A 23,547-nucleotide genomic window follows, 5' to 3' on the forward strand; every position below is an offset into this window, starting at 1 on the left:
AATGCAAATAAAAACCACAGTGTGATATCATTACTCACTTATCAAAATGGCAAAAAAAAAAAATATATATATATATATATATTATGTATAGCATGATAACACCAAATACTGGTGAAGATGTGGAAAATCTCATATATTGCTGGTGAAAATGTTAAATGGTTCAGCCACTCTGGAAATCAGTATGGTAGTTTCTTGTAGAACTAAATATTTACTTACCATATAACTCAGCAATTACACTCTTGGCTATTTATCCCAGTAAAATGAAAACCCGTGTTCACTCAAAATCCTGTACACAAATGTTCACAGCAGCTTTAATTGTAATAGGCAAAAAATTGGAAGCTACCCAGATGTCCTTCAGTGGGTGAGTGTTTAAACAAACTGGGGTACATCCATACCATGGAATTCTACTCAACAATAAAAAGGAACAAACTATTGATCCATGCAACTACTTGGATGGATCTCAAAAGAACTATTCTGAGAGAAAAGAGCCAATCTCAAAAGGCTACATACTGTATGATTCCATTTATATAAAATTCTTGAATAACAAAATTACACAGATGGAGAGCTGGTTAGTGGTTGTCAGGGCTTAGAGATGGAAGCGGTAAGCGGAGTGACTGTAGTTATAAATGAATAGCTTGAGAGGGACTTGTGATAGTACACTTCTGTATATTGATTGGTTACACAAATTTAAACATGTGATTCAACTGAATAGAACTACACACACACACACACAAACACACACACACAAATGAGTGCATGTAAAATCAGTAAAATCTGAATGAGCTCAGTGGACCACACCAGTGTCAACCAATGTGTTTCCTGATTCTGATATTGTACTATGGTCATGCAAGATGTTAACACTGGGGGAGGCTGGGTGAAGGGTATGTGGAACCTCCCTGTATATTTTTTGTACCTTCCTGTGAATCTATAATTATTTCAAAATATAAAAGAGAAAAAGGGAGGTGGTAAGATCTGACAATTTTTTTACAGTGAGCCCTAAACATCCTATCTAATGAACCATAAAGGTTGCATCTGTGTGGTATGCTTCCCAAAGTGTAAAAATGATGCAGGGCACTACATTAGTCACGCAAATGGCATTTTGTATGTGTGTTGTATATATTTTCATTTCTTCTTTATGCTCGTCAAAGAGATTTTCACTGATGTCTTTGAAATTACGTTCAGGAAACTGAGGATTCCATTTGTGATTTCTTATCTGTGGCTGCCATAATTTATCCTATGAGATTGTTGGTTGTTTTGCTGTCTTCAAATAAATTTTATTTTCTTAAGCTGCTCCTGTGCACCCCATACTGTGAAACATGTTCCTGTTTTGAAAAATGCGTGAATCTGACCTGAGATGTTTGAATTTGATCTTTTGATCCCTCGTTATTTGTTGCTTCATGATGTCAGAAGGCCTGAGGCATAGCATGGTTCATAGCCGAAGGTAAAGGCATTTAGAACAGAGTAAATGTAAATCCATAGAATCGGGTCTTGCCTCTTCAGCTGCAAAAGCTGCATTTTACTTTATAATACTGGTTTTAAGACATCTCTGGAACATGATGTTAAAGTATCATGTAATTTAGCAAGTGAAAGGCAGCACGTTATCCTGCCCAGGGACATCATTTCTACTCTTTTTGTTTTTGAAGCTACTACTTTCTGAGCTTCTCCCATGTGCCTGGCAGGACCCAGTGAATGAATGGAATGTGGATTTTAGAGTAAGATAAAAAGAGTGGGTGTGTGACCTGGACAGAGTAGTTTAGCTTTTCTGAACTTAGATCCTCATTTTAAAAACTAGGGGTAAAGTGTTTTCTGCCCTAGAGTGCTTTTTATAAAAATAAAATTAAATTACATGTGAAAATTCCAAGTACAATGCCTCACCTAAAATAATTATGCAGTGATTTAAATTTTCTCCTTTTCTTCTGTTGGAAGGTTATTTACATAATATTTCTGAAAATATTTTTGGAGTTCATCTTTTTAAAAAAAATAAATTTATTTATTTTTGGCTGCGTTGGATCTTTTTTTTTAAACATCTTTATTGGAGTATAATTGCTTTACAATGGTGTGTTAGTTTCTGCTTTATAACAAAGTGAATCAGCTATACATATACATATATGTTATATGCGTTGGGTCTTTGTTGCTGCGCGCAGGCTTTGTCTAGTTGCAGCGAGTGGGGGCTACTCTTCGTTGCGGTGCACAGGCTTCTCATTGTGGTGGCTTCTCTTGTTGCGGAGCATGGGCTCTGGGCATGCAGGCTTCCATAGTTGTGGCTCGCGGGCTCACTAGTTGTGGAGCAGGGGCTTAGGTGCTCCGCGGCATGTGGGATCTTCCCGGACCAGGGCTTGAACCCGTGTCCCCTGCATTGGCAGGTGTATTCTTAACCACTGTGCCACCAGGGAAGTCCCTGGAATTCATCTTTGGAAATGACTTCTAGTGACATTTTCCTGCCCACATTGGAAAACCAAGCTTATGACTTCACAGGACAGTCTCTCCAGGTTTTTCTTCTTTTTCTGTTTTTGCTCAGTATGAGCTCAACATAGTTCTTTCTTCTTTGCCTGGTGAGAAGCAATGGGTGTTGGCTATTTGACAATGGGGTGCTGGGGGTAGTATGGCTGCTGCAATACTGATTCAGCCTAGAGGTAGGAGCACTCCTAAATTAAGAAGTGTTTATGGTAAGACCAGATCAAATGCAGGGATGATGGGTGATGTGGCTCATATTAAAAAGTTGTTGCAAGCATTTTTGTCCTTAATGAATTACATATTTCCTTTATTGAATTAATTATATTAAAAGTTTGAAAGCATATTTTATCGAATAGAAGCCTAATTTATTTCTGGCTTATAGAATCTGTTCTATTACCTTAACATCAATGCCAGATATTGTATGTATTACAATACTGTAAAGTCATGAGACTGGTCCTGTGAGCCACAGTTTCATCACTTTATAGTCCTCAATAAACACATAGGTTAGAAACCCAAGTAAGTCACATGGAGCTTGTGTGTTCCTTTATACTGGTGAAGTGAGTTGAATTTACAAGTCACCTGTACTCATCTGATATTTCTGTGTATGTAGGATTTTATTCACAAAAGCATCAAAAATTAGGTTAAATAGCTTTCCACCACTTCTTTTTCTATTGTTGATTATTTCATTTCAATCATATGGTTAATTCATAATTGGAAAACAAAACAAAAAAGCTATGGAAAAGAGTGTTGTGTCCAGGGGGCATACGCCACTCTTTAAGAACTCAGTTTGTGGGTCTGAGTCTTTCTCTTGGGATTGAGGAAATGGTTTGACTATAAAACTCCCATTAGCTAAAAATAAGCAAAATTGCCTGCAGGATTCACGGTAGGTACAGCCTTGAAGAGTAATAAAAGCCTGTTTTAAATGCACTCCTAAGGACATAACTTAAGCCCTAGAATGGCTAGTCAGGTTTTATGTTTATCCCTTTTGATTATACTTCCGTATATTCCTGGAGAACAGTGTCCGAAAAATGGTTCATTGAAAAATTGTATTGGGCTGGGGTAATTTGGGGCTTATTGACCAAGTCTAGGGGGTGGGGCTGCCTGATCAGGTGGCCCAGAAACAGTAAAGAATGGCAGACCTGTCTTCTCTGCTTCCCTGTACCATGTGGCATGAACTGATTTCAAGACCATACGGTTGGTTTCATTTAAATAAATATGGCAGTTTGCATGCTACTCCCCCCCACCCCCCATAAAACAAGACAAAAATAAACCAGTAACTTGGAGCATCAAAGTTGATTTTGGAAAGAAAAGGCACCCTCCTGAAAATTAACTTAAAATGAGGTGTGCACAGTATGGGAAGAGGGGACTGAGAAGGTGTTGATATGTTTCTCATTTCTGAGGGTCAGTAGGTGCTGGTATGCTCAAGGACTTTCCTTCATTGTGTTCAGCCCTAGCTGGCCTGGTCCATGGGGGACTGCGGATGGGGGTCGGTGTTAGAAGAGACAGACTTTGGCATCTGAGTTGCTCCAGGAACACTTTGCTGTTTCTGGAGGTGGAATAGTGAATTGAACTAGTCTACCTGCCAAAAGAGAAGACAGGACGTCCAAGGAATGTCATCCTTTCTGCATTTCTTTTTCCCTGTGTTTGCAGGAATAGCTGCAAATATGGGTGCTTACTATTTATTACTAATGAAATGAAACATTGATTAAGTATTTGCTACACACAAAGTATTGTAAATGACCTAGAATAGGTGTTTGAAAGGACAAGTCTTCTTGGAGAAGGAGGACAAGAGCACACTCTCAGTGGGGAAGTTTCCAGGAAGGCTTCCTAGAGGCTGTGATCTTGAGTTGAGTCTTGAAAGAGGAGTTAGCCAGGCAAAGAAGGAGAGCCTGGGTGACCTTTGTGCCCTTGTGGGGATGATGGAGATGGAGGGAATGGAGGAGATCTGGGTTTTTCAAGAAGGGACCAGCATTTGCGAAATCATAGGATGAGATTATCCAGCCATATTTGGGAGAATTCTAAGTGCAGCATGTCTGCAGTGTGGGGAGTTTGGGAGCAGCAGCAAAGAGAATAAATAAGTGAGTCAAGGCCAGACCTGAGAGTTGTATATGCTAAGAAGTTTGAATTTTATAGTAAAGTTGAGTGGTTTTCAATCCTGGCTGCACATTAGATTCCTCTTCCACTTCCTACTACCAGAGACTCTGATCCTACTGGTCTAGAGAAGAGAGCTTGGGGATAGGTACCAGTATACACTTCAGCTGGGTTGAGAACCATCAGTCATTGACAGAGTTCAAGTGTGTGAATGAGGTAATAAGACCTGGATTTGAAAGAGCGCACACTGGTAGCAGTACAGGAGGATGCCTGAAAAAGGACCCTGTCCCAGCCAGAAGCAGTGAGCCTGTTGTAATAGTCCAGGTGAGGAACAACCAGCAGCTTAGCTGAGGCAGGAGTGGAGGGAATGGAAAGCTAATTGGAAGAGAACATCTGGCAAGTGGCGGGGGGGAGGGAGCGGGGTGGGGAGGGGGTGATGGAAAAAGGAAAATGTGGTCAGCTTGCCACAGAGAAGTCTTATAAGATAAGGGTTGAGTGTCCCCTTGGATTGGGCACGTGTAGGCAGCTGCAGCCCAAGAGAGTGACGTTTCAGTGGGATGATAGAGGCAGAAGCCGGATAGCCTTGGTTGAAGAACTTGAACCTATTTAAAGAAGCATTCGAGTTCATTAAGATCAGGGAAAGGTGGATAACCCCAGGGACCTAGATGGAGTTGCAGGAATGAAGGGAAAACACTGGAAAGGTACGTTGGGGCCATGTTGTGAGGCCCTTGGGTGCCAGGGGTTAAGTTATTGGTAACGATAAGATGCAGTTCTCTGCTCTTAGGCTAAATGTTAACTTGAAAAAAGAGAGGATTAAGACTAGAAGGGTGAGACTGGGTGGGGCTAAGGCTCATTAGATGGCCAATGCTATTTTTTTTTATGGTCCTGATGATTTTTAACAGCTATTTTAACAACAGAATGATGAAAATGTGTAGTATTCTGTCTCCCTTGGCATAATGTGGCTGCTGAAAAAGGTCACAGCTAATAGGAAAAGTGAGTTTTATTGCTTGATTGTGGATTCAATTTATTTGTGTGCTTCCTGTTTACATTGCCACGTTGTTTTCCGAATTGACTAGTTGACTAGGCCAAGCGTCTCTGCAAGAGAGTGTGTGTTTAAAAAAAGTGCTCTGAAATTCTTCCCCACCCTGAAAATATTTAATATAAAAAGCTGAAATAAATGTACAAGTGACGTTGTAGCTAGTTTAGGCTTGTTTTTATATTATTTTAGTTTTGTAAAGAAGAACCATTTGTGGCTACATATGATGGTTTAGATCAAGGTTTCCCAGCCTTGGCACAGTTGACGTTGTGAGCTGGTTGATTCTTTGTTGCGCATTGTGGAGTGTTTAGCAGCACCCCTGGCCTCTGTGCACTAGAGACATGTAGCACCTTTATCCCCAACCTGTGACATCTGAAAATATCTCCCAACATTACAAAAAGTCCTCTGGGTGGGGAATTGGAGGGGAAGGCAAAACCACTCTAGATTGAGAGCTACTGGTTTAAATATATTACAGTGATTTAACCAGAAAATAACCACTTCTTCCTGCTACAGTATGGATGGTTTTCATGATGCTCATGGAATCTAAAAAGCTTTTTATCACCAGAAGAAAACTAATGAATGTTTATAAATTCCCTTGTCGAAAGTTTATTTAAAAATATTTAAAGAAAAAGGAAAAGTGACTTTACTGGTTGCCTAACCATTTCCCTGCCTGCCCAGCTTACCCACTTTTTCATTTAGTTCCTGGATCTGCTATCATTTAATTTTATAAGGACAGAGTTGATTTTTTTTTTCCCCTGGGCCATTAAGTCCTCAGTGCAAAGGATATTATGAATTAGAAAGAGTCCAAATAATTCTGCCAGTTTAGACCTGTATGTGAAAATGTGGATTTCATACAGGACCAGGTTCTAGTGTTAGTTTCACACCAAATGCCTTCTGACTTTGAGTAAGCCACTTTAATCTTTTTTGCGCAAATTTTCTTACATGTAAATGAAAGAGAGAAAGTAGATTATCTGCAAGTTTGCTTCTAGTTCTAACTATCTAAGATTGAAATCTTTTGATTGTTTCTTTGGGTTGCTCCTCCACCCCATGACACATCCCTCAATGCAGTGCAACCCAAAATGTGCTCTGCAGGTCACCAATGGTCCAGAAACGACGATGCCGGTCTACAATGAGAAAAGTACAGAATCGGAGAGTAAGCAACCAGAAATGTTTATCATGATTCTACAAAGTAATTCTATACCTCTTACATATAATAATAAAAACTTATATTTTGCCTTAATCTTTTAAATTTAATTTTTATAGTAATCTATTATTATTTTTATTATTTTATAAATTTATTTATGTATTTTTGGCTGTGTTGGATCTTCGTTGCTGCATGCGGGCTTTCTCTAGTTGCGGCGAGTGGGGGCTACTCTTTGTTGTGGTGCGCGGGCTTCTCATTGTGGTGGCTTCTCTTGTTGCAGAGCACGGGCTCTAGGCATGTGGGCTTCAGTAGTTGTGGCATGCAGGCTCAGTAGTTGTGGCTCGCGGGCTCTAGAGCTCAGGCTCAGTAGTTGTGGCGCACAGGCTTAGTTGCTCCTAGGCATGTAGGATCTTCCCAGACCAGGGATCAAACCCGTGTACCGTGCATTGGCAGGTGGATTCTTAACCACTGCACCACCAGGGAAGTCCTATTATATTTTATGAAAGTATTGGCCCACATTGGATTGGAAAAACAAAAGCAAAACAAACCTTTCACTAGAGGTGGTTTGAGAAACACTGCCTCAATGTATGATGGAAAATTTGCTTTGCCTCTTTTTCTACCCTGGCCAATAATAGTTATTTAATATATTCCTCCTCTGGAGTTTCAGTGAAAAGAGGGACAAGATGTTGCCTGTCTGCCCTATTAGCAGCATAAAATTGGTGGTAAATAGATTTTATTATAAAGAAATTTGCCTTACAGAGAATAAGAAGTAAGTCTGGAGTAAATCTGAGGTTCCCTTTGATTGTGTGTATATGTGAGTCTTCACATAGCTCATGTTAGTGTCTTGCATTAAGATGACATGTTTATCTTAGAACATGAACCCAAAGAGCAGTGAAAATGTCCTTTCTAAAATTATCTTATTCCCAAGAATCCCTTACATATGAAATCTACTAGGATGCTTTGTCTATTGGAGTCTCCAAAACCAATCAATGCTGTTGAGGGTAGGTAAGGTATGGATTATACTTTTGAAAGAGGTTAACGCCTATATTTTTGAGTCTACTCATTCATTCAGACTCATCCGACATTTGGGAAAATCTATTATATGGACTCAGGTGTGGTAGACTGACATGTCAACAAGGGCAGTTAAGCAATGAAGCTCATCATAATTTGACCTGGGTCTTTATATGTTAAACTGTGGTGGAGGAGCCAGCCTTCCAGTTGAGTTATTTGAAGCAGAAACCATTGCTGGGTTCCCTGCATTGTGGACCACTGGTGCCAATACCTTTTACCCCATTTTGGGTGGAATAATCCAGAGAGGTCTGTCCTACTCCTGGGAGCCCTTTGCACATGGCCTGGCATTGTCTGGGAACAGTCTCTTGGCCTGCAGTTCCTGCCTGGTCTATATGGGCTTGTAGTGCACTTCCTCCTTCAAAGTAAAAAAGGTAAGCTCTTTGCCTGCCCTATTAGCAGCATAAAAATCACTCTTTCTTTCAGTTTTTTTTTTAATCCAGAGGATGAAAATATATAACATATTTGGAAACTCCACTGGCAGACTTGGCAGGCATTTCATATTTACTTGGACTTAACATGAATTGGATTTGGTCCTCTGATTTCCCCACCTCCATCTCTCGGAACAAGTTATTTATTATCCGAGTGAGTCTGTGGTAGTGGATCAGACATGCGCATGGCACGTCTTTTGTAAGTGTGTTTGTTCCGTAAGATTTATGCTAGCCCAAATTATTTTATACTTGTTTTCATTGTTGAAAATTTACTGTGTTCATTCTGGGTTTGGCATAAGTATTTGTAGTGTGCTAGGCGTTCCTGTGGTTGAACATTTTATCGCTGTAACACTTCATGCAAAGGAAATTAAAAAATATAGAGTGAAAGCATTTCCCTAATATGGTTCCAATCAGCTGTGTACTTTAGTAATTTGATTTGTAGGAACTAGAGAGAAGAGTGTTACTGAGCTCTTTTCAGTCATTCATAATTCTCTGGGAGTTCAAATCATGGTTCCAAGTTTATGAAAACAACTATTGAAATCTTAAGTCCTTTATTTTTCTGTTTGTATGTATTGAGGTTGTTTTTTTGTTTTGTTTTGTTTTGTTTTTTTATTACCACTGCAGTGTCTAAAAGAATTCAGAGAAGGAGGTGAGTCTCCTCTTTGTATCTTGGACAAGAAAAACTGATGTGAATTGAGGTTGATTGGCTTGGCAGAAGTCAATCACTGGTACAGAGGGGCAGGCCCTTTTATTTCTGCATTATCCCATGTGTGTGTTCCTGCTGCTGTACTCTTTGGGCTAAGCAGTTGGACTATAATTGGTAAATCCCATTTGCCTGGTGTGCTCCTAATAATCTATTGTGCAGTTACTAGTGGCATAGCCAGGTGCATCTTCCCCGAAAACGTAACTCACAAGGTGGAGGGTGTTATTTGGGCAAACTAATTCAAGATCTAGGTTGTGATCCTTGCATCATTATTTCTTTGGCTCTTTCTACAGAGACTTAAACTTGTTTCCTTTTTTGAGAATCTCTGGCCTTTGACTTCTGTTTTTGCCAATGAATGAGCATGACTTCTGTTTTGGCTAGTGAATTAACATGTGATAATCCATATATTGTTAGTTTCAGATTTCCTTAATCTAGTTCATACGTAAAAGTAAAATCAAAGTGAAATATGAAATCATAGCTCTTAGAGCTTGGAGGCAAGGCTTGGAAGGTTTCATCTGTTGAAGACAGTAGCTTGTCAGGAGTCTTAGATGGGTATAGAATTTTGCAATCATTTCCTATATTTTAATTTTTTGCTTTTATTTCTTACCATGTTTTACATTTCCCTCTTGACCTTCAGCAATCTTAAGTTTATGTAGTCTTGTGTAAAATCCCCTTTCACAGTGGTGTTTTGAGCCCTGGTCCTCCTCATACTTAACTAGGCATAAATAAAGTCACGAGGTTATGCATTTTGGCCAGGAGAGTTCATCAATCAGTGGTTTTCCATTTGAAAATATAGTCTGTGAGGTTAGTCTTTTCAGTAGTCAAAGAATTAATGTAAGCGAAACCTAGGTGGATATTCAGAAGTCTTAGTTGTGTTTGGAGGAAAATAGCCAAGGAGCATGGTGGTTCCTATGATCGCTAGTTCTGGCTTAGAAGACATAACTTCTTTTGCTTCAAAGATAAAGGAAACCCACATTCATTCTTGGCCTTTCTTCCTGCTTCTGTGTTTCGTCTAGGTTGTACCTATGAAGGAAGTACCTATAACAGCTCCTTCAAATGGCAGAGTCCTGCTGAACCCTGTGTCCTGCGCCAGTGCCAGGTAAAGTCCACCTGTTTTACTCTCCAGTGACAAGAAATCCATAAAGTCTTCTCCAGAAACCCTTTTCAGACATCACAGAACAAAACTCCAAAGAAAAAAGCAAAACAAAAATGAGAAACAAATGAAAAACCAACTGTATCCTTGTCCAAATTCATCGTGACAGTCACCATAACAAGACAGTTACAGGATAGATATTGCTGGGACTTGCTTCCAGAAACACACAGCAGAATTGTTCACCATTGTTAAACTGTGCCTGGAAAAACTCTGAGAAGATGCATATGTCCTTGGGGAAAATTCATGTCTTCCTGTGAGTCAGCTTTGCAAAACACGGAATTCTTATTAGCAGAAAGAGGTATTGTTAGAGGATATATGTTTCCCTATTTTTGATTTAGAAACATTTTGAGCTGGAGCCAATCTGCAGACTGTGTTAAATCAAGTAATTAGTACATTGTAACCTCAATGATTTCAATGCAACAAATTTAAGAACCACCAGTTCGGGTCCTAGGGAGCCCACTGTGCCTGGTGCTTGCTGAACTCTGAAAAGAGCACTGTTTCCCTGTGGGTCTAATCGTTACAGGTCTTAAACAGGCAAGATAAACCAAAGGGGAAATGAAGAATTGAAATTTTCGAATTCCTTTTCTTTAAAGAAATACTTTGTTAAAAAAATGCTCATCTAATTTTGACATAATTTTAAAAATTTTCTCTGTAGAGAAGATGCTGTTAAATCATTTTCCCCCAGTCTTATTTCACTGTTCAAGGATATACTTTTGCATTTAAGGGAGAACCAAGGTTAGTAAGATAATGCATATTTCTCTCTGATCTTATCGCAAGTATATTGACATTTAGTTTATTGAAATCTGAATTTTATGTAATCATGTTCTTTGCATAAGCCCACAGTGGGCATGTTCATTCATAAGATCTTCAGTTACTTGTTCAGTTAAATGTTCAGTTTATTTATGTAGTAATCTAAATTATTTATGAAAATAAGCGGTAGTTAGAACAGATATGAATAATAGATTAATTGACTCAATAAATATTTGTTGAATTTTTACTCTGGGTTATACATGCAATCAGCTTTATGGAACAAAATAATGACAGCAATGACTTTTAATAACATGAAAAGCCCACATTCATTCTAAAATTTGCACCACCCCATCCCCACCCTGCCTCTTGACCGATGTGATTTCCAGTCTTTGAGAGGGACACTCCGAAAGCCATGGTTACACTGTCTTTTAAACAAGACAGTTGCATGCCTTTTGGTGTGTAGTGTAACATTTTTATACAGTAGTCACAGGTCTTGACAATCTTCAAGTTGCATGGACCAGTGGTGAATTTTGCTGCCTTTGGATGAAGGCTTTGTTTAGATTAAATGGAAACTATTATCTGGGTGGGAATATTCTGTTGACTGAATAACACATCAAGCCTTCATCCGTTGTGAATATCGGCTTTGGTCACTAGCCATTCACCAGCGGCCAGAGAGAATGATGCAGGAATATCGAATTATTACTGGAAGAGATCTTAAAGACCAACATCCCTGGGAGTCAGGAAATGCTGAACTATAGAATGGAGCGCAGAAAGGGGACGTTAGCTACCAAGAATGAACTTTGCCTTTTAATTTTTCTCCTTTTATAATACTTTGCCTACACCCTGTTAGCTAGTTTAAAAATATTATTTCACTCAGTAACCATAAAAGCAAACTTCTGTTAAGGTAGTTACAAAAAGCTGCTCCTCTGCTCAGCTGGTACCTTCCCACTCTTGCTTACTTTCTTCCTTCTTTAGGGAAGGAGACCTCATCTATGAATGCAGGAGACAACCGTTTACTGGTACCCATCAGGGAAGTCTTCCTTTAAGATGCTCCTCTGCACAATGACACAATTGCAACCTCTGTCTCCAAGATCTTCTCTTCTCAGGGCGTAGAATCAGTAACAGAAGAGAGAGTATAGTGTAGTGAGTAAAATATGGGCGTTGCCATTCACATAACTTGTTACTTAACCTCTCTAGACCACCCTTTCATCCCCCACAAAATGAGATAGTACTACCTCATAGGGTGGTCGTAAGAATAAGCAACACTGTCATTTAAAACACTTCTGGTTGAGCCTACAAGTACTGGGTACAACTAGATACCAGACAGATAACAGCTAGTCTAATGATCTGTTTTATTTCCATTTGAGTTGAATTCTAGCTTATTTCTTATGTCTTCGTACTGAAGGAGTTCTGATGGTGGAAAATTTACCTTTATTTTCCACTTTTAGTGTCTTACTGGAAGAGGAAAATTTGAAGATCAGAGACAGGAAATTCATGCTGGGAAGTAACCTGAATCCAACATCTGGATTGCAGATACTAAAGGGAAATTGATCCTGGGCTTTTTGCATTGCTTCAGTTACATAACTAAAGCCCAGTTCCTTTTTTGATGTTATATGTTGCTGGTATTTTGGCATTTTTTTCCTTCGCAAATGTGATATAGACCACAATAAATTCCCCTGGTAGTGGAAGCCTCAGGTCTGACAGATATGAAGGCAGTTAGGATATAACCTTCCTTGTTGGATTGAGATGATATGGTAGCAGAAACGATGAAGAAAATTATCTAGTTGTCAAACTGTTACATAGTTTTTTAGCTTTCATTACCACTCCCCTGAAAACAAAATTAAACAAACAAACATACAAATCCATTTTATAAAATGGGTAGAGAATATAGAGAAAAATCCTTCAAAGACCAACTCTGAAAATTAATTTAAAAAATGTTTCAATCAACATTAAAATACTAGAGTCCCAAGATCAGTTTGCAAATGAGTCCCTTGATTTCATTATTAAGACCGAAAGTATCTATTTTGACAGAACATAATATGAACGTTAAAATAGTTTTATCTAATCTCTTCATTTGATGACTGACAGCCACACTGTCTGCGAGGCCCAGAGAAGTTTCTAAGATTGCAGAGCTGGTGTGTAGTTATTCCTGGAAGGGTGGTGAGGATTTAGGTCTCCAGATGCCAGTCTGGAATATTGTTTGTACTCTGTGCCTTATAATTAATGGCTTAAAGTGCAATAACAATTACAGAAAATATAGTAAGTGTTGAAAACTTAAAACAATTGTGAATGAACAGCTAGACTCTGTTAGCTACTGACTGACAGCATGGAGGTTTTAAATACTAGATTTAAAAGAAAGAGAGAGAAAGGAAGGAAGGAAGGGAAGGAAGGAAGGAAGGAAGGAAGGAAGGAAGGAAGAGAAAGAAAGAAAGAAAGGAAAGGAAGGAAGGAAGGAAGAAAGAAAGAAAGAAAAAGAGAGAGAGAGAGGGAGGGAGGAAGAAAGAAAGGAAATTAGAGTCAAAGAGAAAGAACTAGGACAGGGAAGAGAACAGGTACAGGATTTGTACTTTGAGATGGGGCGAGCTGGGGCCATCAGACCTCATTTGTGCCATATACCTCTGGACCTGACACCCATCCCACCTTTGCACTTTTTGTGTTTGAATTCTTCTCCTACTAAGTTGGTTACTTTCCAAAAGTGCGTAAGTCCTCAATGGGAATTCTGGGCTGACTTTCCTTGCGGCGTTCTGTTTTTCAGGAAGGCGTTGTCACAGAGTCTGAGGTGCGATGTGTCGTTCATTGTAAAAACCCTTCCAAGCATCTGGGAAAGTGCTGCCCCACGTGTCCAGGTAACATTCTCAGGAAGGGGAAGGCGGCGAGGCTCCCTGGTACAATACAACACTGTTGAAAGCCCTCTGGGTTCTCACAGGAATGCATGATTTTCCCCACTCCTGACTGGAATTTTTCTCACTTTACGTCTGTGTACCTAATGGGTTAGGAGAGCAAACTCCTTTTCATAGAAATGTCCGGTTGGACTCTGGCGTGTCCGGGATGACTGCAACGTGCTGTAGGTCTTGGCAAGGATGCTTCAGGCTCCGGAGGCCTGCTTTCCACTCCACAGGGCCACAGGTAACGCTTATTTTGGAAGGAAAGGCTGTGGCTTTCGCTTGCTTCCAGAAATGTCTTTTTTACTGCTTCATATTGCAATACCTTGGCCAGAGCTTGCCTTGGTGATGAGGTGACCAGATGTTTTCTGAACACCTAGAGCTGTGTCCCTAAGAGGATTTAGCTTAGGGCTTTGCTGGTCTCAGTTTTCTGCGTGGTGCAGTGAGTGGGACCCACTGTCTTTTTAGAGGGTCCCACGGCCTAGCTGACAGCAAAGGGATCTTTCCTTTCCAGTGGGTGGAGTGTTTCCTCTTACTTTTCTGAACAGGATTACAAAGGCCTCCTGCATCTTTTCTTGCCCTTAGGTACCAGCCTGGGGATTTTGAGGTGAGAGATTTTTTTCTGATCCCTTAAGCCTCTGGCCCATGCTCTTCAACAGATGTTCTGCATTTTGGGTTTTACTCCGAGTGCTTTTCCTCACTGGAGGCCATACTCACAACTACTTCTCTTTGCTTTTGAAGTTGATCTCCAAAGGGCCTTCTGTACTGCGAACCTTCCCGGGAATTGGTGAAGGCATCGCCATGGGATGCTTTGCGAAGATGAGCTCTTGGTCCCTTCCCCTCCGCACACTCTGCCATGTGCGCAGACCGGGGCCCTTCCAGAGTCCAGCCTTCCCTCATCTTTGAATGACAATAAGGACAGTCTCTTTCCACTACTTCTAACCTTTCTGAGTTCCCTGGACAGTCTTTATTGAGCCAAACTTCCTTTTCACACTGGGATTTGTGTGAAGCTTGTATTATTGGATAAGCTTATGTGAAGGCCAGAAACCAGTTGAAAGTAAAATAATTCTTTCCATAATTCACTTATTTTGTATCTATCAAACAGAGTTTGCTTGAGTACTTTTCCCCTCTGAATGCACTGAATGCTTTACATCATGTAACCATCCTCTAAAATTGCCTAAGGGATCTTTATTAGGTTAGCTCACTAATACTCTAGTCTGCACATGAAAATCACCTGGGAAGTTTTAAAAAATAAATCTTGATGCCCAGGCTGCCTCCCAGACCAATTCCATCAGAATCTCTGAGGGCGACACTCAGGCCTCCCAGAAAATTACTGTACACAGCCAAACTTGAGATTGATAACAGAGCAAATTTTTTATGCCCTAGAGATTTAAAAGGTATCGAAGCTCTTAAATATTAATTCAGTTCTGTTGAGTAGACTGTTGCTTTATTGATATAGAATCAACTTGGCATATATAACATTCCTTCTCACTTAGGAGATAGTCATATTTTTAGTCTGCCTTTGAAAGTGTGCATATACAAACAGCAGAGTGAATTTATTTCAGCAGTTGAAGTTATCATATTTGAGCAGTTGCTTCTCTCACTTTGTTTTTTTTTGTTTTTTTTTTTAAATTTATTTTATTTTTTTTGGCTGTGTTGGGTCTTCATTGCTGCGTGGGAGCTTTCTCTAGCTGCGGTGAGCGGGGGCTACTCTTTGTTGCGTTGCGCGGTCTTCTCATTGCGGTGGCTTCTCTTCGTTGTGGAGCACGGGCTGTAGGCGCGCGGGCTTCAGTAGTTGTGGCACTCAGGCTCAGTAATTGTGGCTCACGGGCTCTAGAGCGCAGGCTCAGTAGTTGTGGCGCACGGGCTTAGTTGCTCCGCGGCATGTGGGATCTTCCCGGACCAGGGCTCAAACCTGTGTGCCCTGCATTGGCAGGCGGATTCTTATCCACTGCGCCACCAGGGAAGTCCTCTCACTTTGTTTTTGAGTTGAGTTCCCAGGAAGGAAAGGCTGAGCTCCGTGATTGCATATATTATAATGCTAAGTCCCCACCACCATCCCAGTGAGGGATGAGGTACTGTCTGTAGTTCATCCAGGAAGAAATTTGACTCCGTGAGGATAAGTACCTGCCCAACGCCCAGGAGTGAGTAAGGGCTAAAGGTGGGCTTGGGGTCTGGCCCCTTTTCTTTCTTGGCCCCCATACTGCACTACCTCCCCCTATCCTCACACTGTGATAATTTTGCAACTTGGGTCCAGATGCCCTAGGAGGCAGATCTTTAAAAGTTAGCTTGCCAGTGCTACACACCAGCCCCCTGACACCTGGGCAGGCACTGTGCCCTTGGTTATGGGGTCAAGAATCAACTTTACTCTCTCTCCTTAATTTCAAAGGCCAACCTTTGGGATGCAAATCAGAAGACTCAGAAGAGGCCACATCCAGGATGCATTATCCTGTGTCTTGGGAAGGAGCCTTCAGCCAAGTCTAGATAGGGATAGTTAAGTGAAGCCTTGGGGTATTATCCTTGTAATTCAGAAGGACTGGCATCTGTCACTGATCACGGAATGGTATTCCACATAATGACAAACACATACAGCTTGTGGTCAGTTTCTCCCTGAAACAGATTTCAGGGCATTTTTGGTTGCCTGCTCCTTCCTTTTCATCTGACTCTTTGCTCAAGGAGGTTGGGTCGTGCTGGGAACAGTTTGCGTGCAATTTTCATTTAAAATTTCCTTATTTAAATTGTCAAATGTAGATTGTGCAGTTAACCTGTCTGGCAATCCGTATGACAGAACCAGTGGTGCAAACATATATGAAAGCATTGGAGACCCTTTGTTGGAAGTGTCCTTTGAAAAGAGACGACTGGGCACCTGCCATTATTAACGGTGCTGAGATAGAGCCACTGGGAGGGTCCCAAGCTTACCAAGTCTCCCTGCATCAAAGGGAACAGCAGGAGGTGGCTGATGACTGGCTCTGGGTGTGGGCATCAGAAAGACCTTAAAGCCACAGTTCACTCAGCCATTCAGCTTCAGTAGCATTTGTCCCCGTGTCTTTCAGTTGAACAAAGGGCTCCATATCTAGCTTTAAAATGAATAGGTCCAGTGGCCAGGTCGGGTGGTTATGGGCAATGCTCATATGTTCAGATGTTCCCTTTGTCAGTAACCAGCTGCTTTGAGAGTTTGGTGGGTTCTGTTGATGACTTCAGTGGGCAGGCCTTGAACACCTACTCTCAGGGACATGAGTCAGTCTTTCACAAGAGCCCCCTTTGCTGAGTTTCACCCATTGGAAGTGCTGCTTCCAGCACTGTCTACTATGTGGAAAGTGACCTCAGCTATTCTGGCAAAGTACCTTGTGAGGACAGTCCTGAGGGAAGTGGATTTGCCATTAGCTGACGGTCCTCCCATGGCCCAGGTGACACAGGGTTGCTGGCCAGCCCGTGCTTCCAGTCATCTGTGAGATCACTTGAGAATACAGCAGGGACCTGGTCATCTTTCTGAATAGGAGGCACCTCCTGGGCTTTTGGTCCTATATTTAGCCAAACTTAGTGGGGGCATCATAGGCCCTTTAACAGCACATAGAGTGGGACTGAGAACCTGTGTGGCACCTCCAGCCTTGCCTCTGTCCTTTCTTGTCTTGGTGCCTGACCCTCTGTACGGTACAGCCAGTGGGTCAGAGCTGAGTTCGCGTCCCAGCTCTGCCACCTGCCCAGCTGAGTGAGTTGTTTCTCTCTCTAGGCCATGTTTTCCTCGTCTATGGGGACAGTGGTAAGAGTCTGTGCTTTAGGCTCACTGAAGACGGAGTGAGATCAGGGGTGTGAAGGGTCTGGTAGAGGCTGGGGGCACTTCTGGGTATTCTCCAAGTGGCAGCTATTCGTGTCATTTGCTCCTTAGCTCAACCATGACTTCTGTTGCTTGACCTTCTCTTTGCCTCTTCTGATCCCTCTGGAATTTGGTTCCCTGGCTGTGGTTGGGGTTGTCCCGGTGAGCTCCTCAGACTCTGCAGGGCTCAGAACCCTGCACTGATGCTGCTTAGGCTGACCTGGCTTCCAGTGTCTTACTTGCTTTCTAGTATCTTTGGGTTTTTGGACCCATGTCAATCTTTTGTATTCCATATATATATATATATAAAATTGTATATCTATATTATATCTATCTATCTGTCTACCTATCTATCTATCTATCTATCTGCCTATCATTTTACCATGAAGCAGTCTTGCTCTCTGGTTGAAGAGGACACTGTGCTAGGCGGGGGTGAAGGTGGGGATGGATGCACAGTGGATAGAAGGATAGTGTCAAGCTGAATCAAGGCTGCTGCCCTAAATCGAAATTCTTCTTTGCTTTCTAGGCTGTGTGTTTGAGGGGGTGCAGTACCGAGAAGGGGAGGAATTTCAGCCAGAAGGAGACAAATGTACCAAGTGTTCCTGTGTTGTAAGTACTGCCCTGAATGTTCCAAGGGCGTTCCTTCTGGTTAATTGTGGCTGGGACTCACCAAGAGCAGCACTAAGTCTCCTTATGGTCTCTCCTCCTCTCCCTCCTGATGTGGAGCCAAGGGAAAAGCTCATCACTCTAAGGCGGGTTTCTCAGCCTTGGCGGTGTTAACATTCTGGGCTGGGTAGTCCTTTGTGGTGGCAGCTGTCCTGCGCATTGTAGGACGTTTAGCAGCATCCCTGGCCTCTACCATTGGATTTTAGGAGCACTCAGCCCCTCAGCTGGGACAAGCAACAATGTCTGCTGACATTGCCACGTGTGTCTTGGAAAACTGATTGACAACCACTGGTCTAAAGAGTGAGGGAGAGAGGCTGATTCCCTCCACCTACATTCTTCTTTGGGAAGACATGGATTCTCTGTTCTTGGGCCCGAGAAGCTTCTTGCTTAGGCAGCTGTTGAGTTCTTTAGTGCAGTCAAATGGGAAGCAGATGGAGATAAATGCAGCTTGCTTCGGAGAGAAGCTGATCTGAGGATTGGTCAATTATGTTGAGGGGAACGGACAGAAGGAAATGCCTCTAAACCATGGATTCAGGGTGGAGAAAGGATTAGTGAGACAAAACCATAGACTTGCCTTTCTAGGCATTGTTGATTTGTAATTCACATGCTAAGGATATCTTCAGAGTGCTTAGGAATGCAAAAAGGAATTTGGTGTAATACTTTTAATTTTATAATTTTAAAGAGATCTTTTTTATTAATGTCTTTTAAATTTGGAGTAAACTCATTGGTGGTGATGGTGGTAATGGTGATGATAGGGAATCTAGTCTTAAACCGCTGCTCCAAGTTATTTACAGTAGGGAGTTAGTACAACCATATATTTTTTAAGCTTTTAATCTTTTGTAATAAAGAACATACAGTACTCATCTCAGAATATTAAAAAAATACATGGGGAACTTCAGCATCCTAATTTCACCAAAGCAGAATCATATGTGGATCATCATAAATCATAGTATTTGTCATTTCTCTACATGTCTTTTCCAAAATATTTCCCCCATCCTGTAGCACATATGCATACACAACCTAGAGAGTCCACATTAAAGTAAACATGACCAAGGGTGATGGTTTTTGCAGGGGGAAGGAGGAAAACAAGGAGGGGAGGGAAAGAGAGAGAGGATATTTATATCTATATCTGTATCTATCTATAGTCACATACTCAAATGCACTCAAGGCATTCAGATTCCATGTGTTTTTAAACACACTGCGTGCTGATCGAAACACACTGGAGGGCCAAATTCAGGCCCCAGCAAGTCCTGCTTTCATTTTCAACTGAAGAAAGAAAAATCCAAAGATGTGAGTTGCTTGCCCAAGCTTTCCTGCTTCGTGAGTTCCTCCAGACCTATATTCTACATTATTTTCTATATCCCTATATTCTAATCTCCTACATTCCTATATTCCTAATCCTCTATTCTTTCTAGTTCTCCACGTTGCCACCCTCAGCATGTAAGGGGCAGCTAATGGCGTTGACTGTGTCCCTGACGTCAGTCTGTGAGTTACTAGCACAAGGAGAAGGGACCGTGGAGCTCTTGCTTGGGGACAGGACATCTGTGAGTTGGCTTGGGTATCGGGAGGGTCATAAGAGCAGTTTTTCTTTTTGTGAATACAAAAATTTGAGGCATAAGCTTTCTTTTTTGCAGCTTGTTATTAAAATAAATTGGTTTTTAATATGCTTTTATTTTGCGATCTTTTGATGTAGTACACTCATAAAAGAGATAACGTTTTAGCAGCAAATGGCCCTGTCCTGAGAGTGACAACTGAGCAGATGTTTGTTTAGAAGGCAATATTGCAAACGTGTGGTCTGGCTCTGGCCCTGTGAGGCTCGGAGTGCGTGAGGGTGTGAGGAGGTGGGTGGGTAGCAACAGTGGGCTACAACATATATGTGTATGTATACGGGTACATATATGTGCGTACAAACACGGACACCAGTATTTTTATATCTCTGAATATGAATGTGTATAGGTACATACACAGACATCAGTATTTTTATATCTCTGAATGTGAATGTATATACGTACATACACGTACCCGTGTAGGTATTCTTCCGCACATCTTTAGAACACTGGATCACTAGCTTTTCCCTGAACCCATTACTTTCTTATGCCTCCTTTTCTTTGCTCATGCCACTGCCCCTGTGTGGAATCCCTTTCTTTTCCTCCTTCACCTGGTCAGTGCTTGGCCTTTCAAAGTCAGTTATCACCACCCATAGCAACTCCCTGACCACTCCATCCCTCCAGGCAGAAGCAGCAACTGTTTTCTCACTTGTATTCCTGAGGCTCAGGGCTCTCACTGGCTGGCTTACCTGCCATCTTTCCCTCACAGGCACACACATGCACACACAGCACACACGCACACACACTTCCAGGTGAGCACTTGCCCCGTTGTAGCACGGTTACTGGATTATTTTCCTGTTCTGCGTTAGACTGTGTACTCCATCAGGGAGGGAGGCACGTCTTCTTACGCTCATCTTGCCCACCTCTGTGCTCAGCACTGTGGGCGCTCAGTGATGCTAGCTAGCGCTCTTCGCTTGCTTTCGTATCTCTATCTTGTGATGGAGTACCCTAAAACCAGTAATCTCTTTCCTTCCAAACTGTGACAATTCTGCCCTTTAAAGCTGGCCAGCTCCTTCTTGCCCTTCTTGCCTGGGAGAATAGTTATTGTTAGATAGAGAGCCCATTCTCATTAGATTACTGTTTGCCTTGGAGCATACCCCATGGAGTCATGATGTGTAAAGCATCTCTAGTGTATATTACCCATCTCTGATGGATGAACCCCCTCTCAAGTAGATGTTATATACACCATGAAAATTGTATTGTACCTCTAGCCCCCTTTGTTACACTCTCTAAATTTGTGAAAATCTGTCTACCCATGTTTTTGGGATGTGGTGACACAGGCAGACCACCAGAAAGACACTTCATCTGATTGAGATGGATTCCTTGGATGATGGAACAAATGCCTTACACATGACTTTACATCCTTGCTTTACGTCAGGATAGTATATACAGCATTCCAGACAGTTCAGAACATGCTAATGTTTGGAGATTATCTGGAGAGGATTTCACAACCACTCGCTCTTACCCATTACAGAAGCAGAGCTTCTCTGATTTTTAGGGGAGAGTAACATCATGATTCACATAGAAAATGCGGTGCTTCACTATCACTTGTTAAACTGTATCATCCCCATTTACCTATTATAAATAATGACAGAGTCAAGAGAATTAATTCTCTGTAGAGCTGGTACTAGGCAGGGTGGCAAACACTTGAGTTCCTTTAGCTGTTCCTTAGAGTTGTCTGAGTCATAGCAGAGTGCATTCCTCATGTCATGTGTTCAGTGTGAATGAGTCCTGCGTTAATTTTAAAAAGAAAGACGATGCTTTTTTCCTATGGCAGAAGCAAAGAATAGTTTATGAAGTATATCGAGCAATTGGTTAAAAGCACTCGGCTGCTTCTACCTCGTTTAAGCTTGAGCTTTTATGACCTGCCTAACTGAACAGCAAACAGTTCTCTGTGCCTTTGTTCATCAGATTTTCAGGGAACAGGCTGGTGGCAGTTGGCACAGACATTTCTGGAAAAGCCAACGTCTTCAGGCTTGTAAGGCTAAAGACCAAAGTGCCAACGAGAGGTGTCTGTGTTCTCTTTCACCAAACTATTTTAAGAACCCTTTGGGCTCCGCATCCTTGGAAATCGCTTACTGAAGGCAGGGAAGCCCACAGAGGCATAGGACACTCTAAAAAGAGTGGCAAGTCCTCAGTCTGCAAAACCAGCCAAATTAACCGGCCAAGATCACTTTTGCTGACAAAGGCGTATTCAGTTCTGAGGGTTTTTACTAATAAACATGGCTTGTTAATGGGCTGTCTGTGATGAAGGAGCTGTACTTTATTGGCTCTTAGAACCCCTGAAGTCCATAAACACCTTTGCTCTCACTTACGCTTTAGATACTGCAAAGTGCTGTCTCCCAGGGAAAATGAAACTCCTAGCAAGGTTATTTGGAGAGAACAAAGGAAATGCAGATCGTCATGGTTCCCGTTCCTCTTAGACCTGATTCCTTAAGAGGCTCTGCACAGCCTGGTGTGGTCCGACCTCTGCCAAACTCTCTGGCCCCATCACTGACCCTCCCTCGTTCTCTCTGTTCTGGCGCCTGGGCAGATCTTCCGGATCCTTGCTCCACAAAGCGTGCACCCAACCAGCAGTGTTGGCCTCACCTGAGAGCTTGTTGGAAATGCAGAAGCTTGGGCCCTACCCCAGACCCAGAATTGAAATCTACAGTTTAGGGAGATTTCTAGAAGATTCCTTTAACAAATAAAGTTTGAGGAGCCCTGGTCTAATATCTCTCGGCCTTTACCTAGGCTGCTTTTTCTTTCTCCTCTCCTTTTTGCTCCATCGTCTGGTGCCACATACCTAGGTAACGCCCGCTCATCCTGCACTTGGAAGCTCAAACATTCCTTCTTTCCAGAAGCTTGTTCTGGCCCCCAAGACCAGATCAGGTCCTGTTGCTGAACCCTTTAGAGCAACCCGTACTTTACTTCCTAAACATTTAAAATGATTTGTAATTACGTATTTTTGTGTGTGATGATTTTATTTAACTCTGTGAGGGTAAAATGGTAACTTTTGTATCTTCAGTGCTTGGTGCATAATGGATCTTCATAATAATTGCTGAATTCAGGAATGAATGAATGCTGACTTTGATTGCCCTTTCTTTCCCCACTGCCTCTCTCTCCCCTCTGCTACGATATCTCCCCCCTGCACATTTCGTCTTTTCCATTTCTGAAGGGAAGATGGGTTTATGTTCAGCCGCTGTAGTACTTATTATAAATTGCTTTGTACGGGATGTGGATGACTTCCCTGAGGATGTCTCGTTTGAAAAGTGTTGTCTAAGCCTCAAAGATTCCCACTCCTCATGGCAGCAGGAGGATGCAGTGGCTGGAAGCACCTGCCAGTGACCGGGGCCACTCGCTGTGGCAGAGCTTTGAAAAGAGACTGTAATTCTCTACCCTCAGAGTTGACCTTGCCCTGAAATATGGGGAGATGTGTCCTACCTCTCCCTGCTCCAGTCTGTCCAGCTTCAGATTGTACTTCCCTGTAATAGGACACAGTGGGACAGCTTGTCATTTCTGTGGTCACATGATGCCGGGGCAATCCAAGTTACATGTTACCAGCCACACCACTGCTCCTCTGACATGGGAACCTGGGACCCTCCATGCCTGAATCCTCTCACACGGCCTCTGCCTTACTTTTGGTAATTTGTGCAATTTGGCGCATTTTAGTGATAGACTGTCATTATATCTTCCCTGTCCATGGGGAGAAATTTGGCCACATCTGGGCAATAAATTGGAGAACTGAGCAATTATCGAGTGAATTAGA

At 42.0% G+C, this 23,547-nt stretch overlaps 1 protein-coding gene across 4 annotated transcripts in view; it reads left to right on the plus strand.

Annotated features, from left to right (window-relative positions):
- Positions 1 to 23,547, plus strand: part of BMPER (BMP binding endothelial regulator) — a 373,674-nt gene that overhangs the window by 170,452 nt on the left and 179,675 nt on the right. For all 4 annotated transcript variants that reach the window (XM_061197906.1, XM_061197903.1, XM_061197904.1 and 1 more), the window contains exons 4-6: positions 9,944 to 10,026; positions 13,586 to 13,676; positions 18,053 to 18,135. In XM_061197906.1, the coding sequence (XP_061053889.1) occupies positions 9,944 to 10,026; positions 13,586 to 13,676; positions 18,053 to 18,135 (257 nt within the window). The remainder of the gene's footprint in view (positions 1 to 9,943; positions 10,027 to 13,585; positions 13,677 to 18,052; positions 18,136 to 23,547) is intronic.

The sequence above is a fragment of the Eubalaena glacialis genome, chromosome 8 (assembly GCF_028564815.1).
Source record: "Eubalaena glacialis isolate mEubGla1 chromosome 8, mEubGla1.1.hap2.+ XY, whole genome shotgun sequence".
Lineage (NCBI taxonomy): Eukaryota > Metazoa > Chordata > Mammalia > Artiodactyla > Balaenidae > Eubalaena > Eubalaena glacialis.